Source organism: Rhinolophus sinicus, linkage group LG14, assembly GCF_036562045.2.
Source record: "Rhinolophus sinicus isolate RSC01 linkage group LG14, ASM3656204v1, whole genome shotgun sequence".
NCBI lineage: Eukaryota > Metazoa > Chordata > Mammalia > Chiroptera > Rhinolophidae > Rhinolophus > Rhinolophus sinicus.
In genome coordinates this window covers 41,953,554-41,960,171 of record NC_133763.1, presented here as the reverse complement: position 1 = coordinate 41,960,171, position 6,618 = coordinate 41,953,554, and the positions used below count along the sequence as shown (strand labels likewise).

Sequence of the window (6,618 nt, the reverse complement as noted above, 5' to 3'; positions counted from 1 at the left end):
GTTTCACCTAGAGATAATTCAAATTTCCAGCTTTTATTGACGATGTTCAGACAGTGTGATGGATATGAGAAAAAAAGTCAAATTAGACGTGGATTCGCTCCTCAACAAATGTATGATCGAGTTGGAGAGGAAAATAGTGAAACAATTATAATATAGTGGAATGGGTTTTGTTGAGATGTCAGAGCACAGAGGAAGGGTAGTTACAGCCGGGAACATCCTGGAAAATGTTGACAGAAGGTAGTCCACCAGGCTCCTGCACTATCAATGGACTGTTCAACTCCCTTTTCCAGCACCCAAGAGCCCCCTGAACTATGATAGAATACAATGAGCTTACAGGGGGCACTCCATGAATGCTGAATTAAGAAGGGACCCAGACACAAAGGCCCCTCTTCTATAGAGACCCCATGCTGAGGCGCAAGGTACCGAGATAGAAATGAGCACGAAACCTTATAATCCTCTGTCCCCCCCACACACATCACTACCACCCAGCCACAGTGGACAACAGAAAGGAAAATGGACACCTCTCCCCCCCCCCCCCCACACACACACTCAGTTAGTCCTGAGTCCAGTGGCCAAGAGGGAAAAGAAGACAAACGTGTGCTTGAGGCTTTATTAGGGAGCAGGCAGGGCTGAGCAGGGACCATGCTGGGTGAGCCGGTCTTCAGGGCAGGGCTGGGAGCTCAGCAGTCAGGTCTGCAGGCCAGGGGTCCAGTCAGGCTCCTCAAAGCAGGGCAACTACTGAAAGGAACGTCAGTCTGGTTGGATTTCCTGCAAGAGGGGTAATGTGGGTGGAGGTAGGAACACTGCTGAAGAAAAGTGGGGAGCTGACGCTTTAGAGGGCTTGGAGGAAAGGGGGTGGGGAAGATGATATGAGGGCCAATAAGGCATATGGTGGGAAGGGAGTAAAAAAGAGAAAGAAGAAAGCTGTTTCGAAAGGTGCAGAGAAGTCCATCTGTTCTCCAGGGCCACTGTGTGCTCCTGGCACCCCAATCCTGACTGTTACATGGACCTACTTGTTGTCCCACATAGCAACCTTTAGAAAGAGAGGTACTAGGAGGAAATGGCTAGACTTCACGTAGGCTGAGAGCTTCAGGCATCGGGGTGAGCAAAGCAGGACAGACCTCAGGTGTGCCGAGCACCTGGGGCTCATACATCCCATTCTAAATACATGGAGTTCAGGGCAGTGGTGAATACTCAGGGCTGAGCTCTCCAGGCGAAGGGTCCGGTTGGGCTCTTTGAACCAGAGGAACCACTGAAAGAAAGGCCAGTTTGGTTGGCTTTCGTGCAGAAAGGACAATGCTGCGGGGAGACTTCACAGAGAAAACTGGGGTGCTGTACAGCATTTAGATGTGGGTGAATTGGGACTGGAGAAGGAAAAGGCGCTAAACAGGGCCTCAGCAAAGGAAAGAAAAGGACAAATGAACAAGAAAGCTGGTTCTGGAGGTTCTGGGATATCCGGCTCTTCTCCAGGGCCCGGGCATAGCAAGCACAGCGCTGGCTTCTTGCAGCCATCTCCTGGCTGTGAAGGCCCTACTTGTTGCCCCACAAGGCAATTGTTCCGAAAAATGGTCTTGGGAGGAAGCGACTGGACTTCATGTATGCAGAGATCTTCTTCAGGCCCTGAGGGTAGAAAAAGAAGGCGAGACTTCAGCGTCTGCTGCCCCCCTGGAGATCAAGCAGCCCCACTCCACGCACACCGACTGCAGGCTCTGGAGAAGCCTTCTTTGTGGGATGAAATATTGGGGCAGAAGACGGTCTACCTGGCTGGGGTCCCCAGCTCTGGTAAATCAATCCTTCCAATTTCCTGTAACTGATGTGATATCTTAGTAGAGTCACCACATAATAAGACTCGACACGGTGCTAGGTACTTTACATCCACTAGAGATGATGAGAGAGGTTTAGAACCTCCATGCAACTCCCAACAAGACAGGTTATACAATCACCATTCATCAGAAAGGAAACCGAGGCACACAGAGCTAAAGCACCTTCCTCACGCTCACACAGCTGGCAAGCGGGAAGGGCTGCAAGGCAGCCTGGCGCTCTCTCTTCTCTCTCTCTCTCTCTCTCTGTCTCCCATTCTATGGTCTTTGTGCTGCACTCCCCTCCCACACAGGAGACCTTGACCCTTCCAGTCTGCACAATCTAGTTCTGCAGAGAGAGAATCCTGGCTTGGCAGGGAACACAGAGGGACACCGACACAGCAGAGGGGCTCAGAAGGAGCCTGTGCAGTTGCAGACTTGGCCAGATCACACCCAATGACTCAGCAAAACCGGGATGAAAGCTGATAGGAGGGTGAGCAGCAGGAAAGCCAGGCCAGACTCCTATTACGCCACTGAAAGGAGGAAATCCAGCGGTTTGGCCTGGTACTTGAGCCCAGTCTCACTGGGCCCTAAACTACCTCGTTCCTGGTCCTGCCACAGCCAACTAAGCCTCTGACAGGTGAGCACCATCTTCCCAAGATAGAGAACGCCCGGGAAGTACTACAGGATTCAAAGATCCTCGGACCACCTGTCCCCAACAGGCCAGGCCCATACAGGGCAGAGATGTAGCCAACAAACAGCTGTCCCCATCCCTCCCTGCCTGTCGGTCACCCAGCTCTTGCATCATCACCAAGGCTGATCAGTTTGGACTAGAACCAGAGCTGATAAGAACTAGCTGAGAAAGCAGATCTCTTGATGAGGAGTGGCAAAGGGAACGATTGCAGGCTGAAAACACCTGGTGGTCTGAGCCTCAAGTTCCCAAAACGTTCACAGAGCAGACATTGTGATTGACTGCCAGTGACCGATGACGAGCTGTGAGGTGGGGTCCACGCTCCGCTCCTCCAGCACCAAGCTGGTCCCACATCACCACACAGCTTGGTACCCCTGTACTTCTCCAACGGCACTGAGCCCCAGGACGGTGGTCTCCAGGGCTGGGTCACCAGTGCATCCCCTCTGCACCTGACACAGTGCCTCATACAGAGGAGAAGGGAAATCAGTGAACACGACAAAACAAATGACCACCCCACCTCAGTGACAGTATCTTGGGTAATTGGAGGGAAGAAGGAAAGAATGGGAAGGAGGAAAGAAAGAAGGAAAAAAAGTGCCCAACACAGAAATCATCAAGATAAAACCCTTCCGCAGGGAACCCATATATGTACATACATCCCAGCACCGACACCCCAGACACCTCAGTACTGACCGCCCCAGATGGGGGATCTCATTCTGCGAAGCTGTCTGGAGATCCGGAGTTAGTATTGCCCGAGTCTTTGAGGCTTAGTGTCAATCCTCCTTGTCTCAACTCTACTAATTCCCCTACATACAAACTGCTGAACATTCTGCTTCATCCACACTGTCCGGAGCTCGAAGCCCAGGCTGGAGAACGACCTGAGCTTTTCCTTTCAGTGCAGGAAACCGGGAGCCACTGACTGCTGCCCACAGAACCCAGTGCTGACTGGGAGCCCAGCACAGCCTGCGCTGACTCCGTGACCTTGAGCAAATGACCTATCCTTTCAGCCTGACTTCTTTATCTGTAAAGTGGAGGTGATAGATCTACCATGTAGGAAAGTTGGAAACATTCAATGTAACACAACCTGTGTAAGATGCTGAGCACAGATCCTGATATAGCAAGTCTTCAATGAAAGCTAATTAGTCTTCATTTTAGCTCCAGTCTCAGGAAAGCATCAGGGAGACAAGGGAAGACAGTAGACATATAAACATTTGGAGGATCAGTGGAATCACCTCGAAGCGGGCCATAAAGTCTTTCAGGTTCGGGAAGGGATCCAGGCACTTGGGCTCAAATACACGATGCACGTCAAAGACGTCATAAGCCAGGAAATCCACATAGGTGATCTGCGGAGCAGCAAAGGATGATGGGTGCCTAACTCTGAACCAGGGAAAACGTCATCTCCCCCACCCCAAAACCTTCCCCTTACCTTGTCCCCCGCAAACCAAGACCTCTTTCCCAGAAACTGTGAGAAGAGCTTCATCTTTTCAGGGAGCGCCTTCAAGTAATCGGGCTTCAGTTTCTCCTGAGGCACAAAATAGCTGTCACCACCCTCAGACACAGACTCCTCAGCAGACAGGGAGGCCTCCCCAGGGCAGTGCCTGACCCGCAGCTGCCATAGATGAGCAGCCACGTGCCCTGACGGCACCTGCCTCAGTGCCCAGGCTACGATTTCATTGGACCTGGGTTCATAAAACTCCTACCGGGTACCAGTTCCCATCTGTAAGAAGTACTGGGAGGCACAGAGAAAAACCAACGTGTTCCTGAACCTGTCACCACTCATCTCAAAACACTCTGCTCTGGGACAGACCCAGGGGTGTGGGGAGAACCTGGCAGAGCCCTGGACTCAGAAGTCAGGCAGAATCAAAGCAGCACAGACTAAAATGATCCAGGGAAAGAAGTCATAAGTTCTAGCCGGAAGGACACGAACACTTTCCGCACAGGAGGAGAATGTCAGGGGCTGAGAGCAAGAGGGGAGGCACAGAGGCTCTGTGGCTGCCCGTGCTGCCTACTGGGCACATGTGCTGACGTCCTCGGGTGTCCAGGAGGCAGTGCTGGGCTAACAAGCTGAACACACTTTAAGAACTAAACCTCCACCCTGGGGCGGGACTCTATTCTAAGGTGGAACAAACTGCGTCAGTTTTCACGTGAGGCAGTGGGGGGGTATGAGGGTCACTCTGCTGGGAGTATAGAGACCAGGTTGAAGGATCAGAAGTCCAAGAAGGTCAAATGACAAACAGGACCAGAGCAGATGGGACACAAGAGTCCAAAGTCCTATCGAAACCTAGTCAGCCTAACAGAGCAGGAGGGGACTCACAAAATCAGGGCTGTAGCAAATCCTGGCCAGGGACATGCGGGTATCCATAAGCTCATTCTCCAAAATGTCCACACGAATCCTCTCCTCCTCCGTCTCCCCACCTACAGACACAGCAGAGATTCTCCCTCACTATCCCGCCCCAGCCAGCACAGGGGCATAGCCACCGGTCCCCCAGCATCCTGCCCTCAATCCCACTCACATAGGTTATGCTTGCGAGCAATGTAGCGAAGGATGGCGTTGCTCTGGGTGAGTCTGTGAGCCCCATCAATTAAGTAGGGCAGCTGAAAGGTCAACAGGGGCAGTCAGCCATAGGCTCCCCTGTACCCCGTCCCTTCATCAAGGGCAGAGACGAAACTGGCCTCTCAGTGTTTGGCCCATGGTAGTCACTGAATAAATATACTTTAAAATGAATGAATGAGCTGGTCACAGAACATCATGGAAAGGCAGTGAAGAGAACCAGGAAGCTGAGAGGCTGAGCAGAAGCCTCTATCCTGAAGCCTCTATGCAAGCTGGGAAAGGAGATTTCAGAGTAGAGGCAAAGTTCAAGGCAAGGTTCAGTGTCCCACAGCACCCCAGACTCTGCACCTACATTGGGGAAGTCCAGGCCCAGCTTGAATTTTTCATTCAGCCACTGGCTTCTGTCATGGTCGGGAGCTGTGGTAGAGAAAATGGAGTGAAAGAAACCTCCCAAGGCCAACCCTCTTTCCCAGGGAACCTACCAAGGAGTCAGTGGCAAAGCCCCTGACAGGTGGATCTGGAATCTGAACCACTAAGTGTCTCATTCCAGGTGTGGGGGGTCAGGGGGGACGCTGAAAAGTCTCAAGAACCCACGTGGGTAAGGCTTGCACAAGGTGTAGGCAAGCCCTAGGGGGAGACGCCTCCCAGTAACTGCACACGGGGGGCCCAGCAATCCCCTCTCCTGTCCTATTTGCAAGGCCAAGCTGTACTCAGAGGGCTTGGGGAAGGACAAGCCCCTGCTCCAGCTGGCGGAAGGCATCAGCGGTGAGCAACAGGTGGCCAGGACACCGCGCTTGGTACCAAATCAGCAGGAGGTGGGCCGCAGTCGGAACACAGGGAGGATGCCATTACCGTCCCCCATGGCGTACTTCTTCTCCTCATACTTGGAGTCTGTGTACTCCAGGAGCAGGCGGATGGCGTGAGCCAGCTGGGAGAGACGGCCGCGACAGACGTCAGAGACGGGGGCTCCTACCGCGTGACAGGCTCTCTCTGCTGCGGGGAACCCCCAGCCCCCCAACACCCCCACACACGCCCGCCGCCCTCCCATCAGGCGCCCCCACACACGCCCACCTGAGAAGGGGGCGCAATGGGTCTTGGCTGCAGCCATCCCTGAGGACCCTTGTGGTCGAACCGGCCCCCTGCTGCGCCGCATTTCCCTGTTTGCCCGCCTCCATCCCATCCGCCCGGGTGGACCCCTCGCTCACCCCGCGGATGTCCCAGTACCCCAAAGTCATGGCCATGGCGCTGATTTTCGTGCTCTGAGTTCGGGGCTTTCGCCGACAAAGACCTGAAATAAATCTTCTGACCGAGGGGCGGGGCCTAAAGCGCTCCTGGCCCTCCCCTTGGCTCCGCCCCACGACGTCCCAGACACAGTGATTCCTGGGGCGACTGCAGCCCCAGGGCAGCCGCGGGGCTTCCCGAGCCCGGGAATGGGCGCCACGAGGCAGAGGGCGTACATTGTCAGGCTCCCGGAAGTTCCTCAACGACTCTGCGGTGCGGCTCCCCTGCTCCCATTGTCCTCTCGGCTAGGTCAGAGGGAGTTGGCAATGCGCTTGGGACACAAGTCTGAATCACGAAAA

At 53.9% G+C, this 6,618-nt stretch overlaps 1 protein-coding gene across 1 annotated transcript; it reads right to left on the bottom strand.

Annotated features, from left to right (window-relative positions):
* Positions 1-596: 596 nt before the first annotated feature.
* On the bottom strand, positions 597-6,398 carry LOC141568690 (glutathione S-transferase Mu 1-like). The gene is made up of 8 exons (XM_074319275.1): positions 6,244-6,398; positions 5,891-5,966; positions 5,391-5,455; positions 5,001-5,082; positions 4,802-4,902; positions 3,914-4,009; positions 3,720-3,830; positions 597-1,620 (listed from the first exon to the last, which is right to left on the bottom strand). Exons 1-8 carry the CDS (start codon positions 6,277-6,279, stop codon positions 1,531-1,533), a joined length of 657 nt encoding a protein of 218 aa, XP_074175376.1. The 5' UTR covers positions 6,280-6,398; the 3' UTR covers positions 597-1,530.
* Between the last annotated feature and the right edge of the window lie 220 nt (positions 6,399-6,618).

What these genes read in the sequence shown, in the direction of transcription:
- LOC141568690 (XM_074319275.1), bottom strand. Translation starts at nt 6,279, where the DNA reads ATGGCCATGACTTTGGGGTACTGGGACATCCGCGGG. An exon ending in GGTACTGGGACATCCGCGGG is followed by an intron (nt 5,967 to 6,243) that starts GTGAGCGAGGGG and finishes CGTCTCTCCCAG; the next exon opens with CTGGCTCACGCCATCCGCCT. An exon ending in TTTGCTACAGCCCTGATTTT is followed by an intron (nt 4,010 to 4,801) that starts GTGAGTCCCCTC and finishes TTTGTGCCTCAG; the next exon opens with GAGAAACTGAAGCCCGATTA.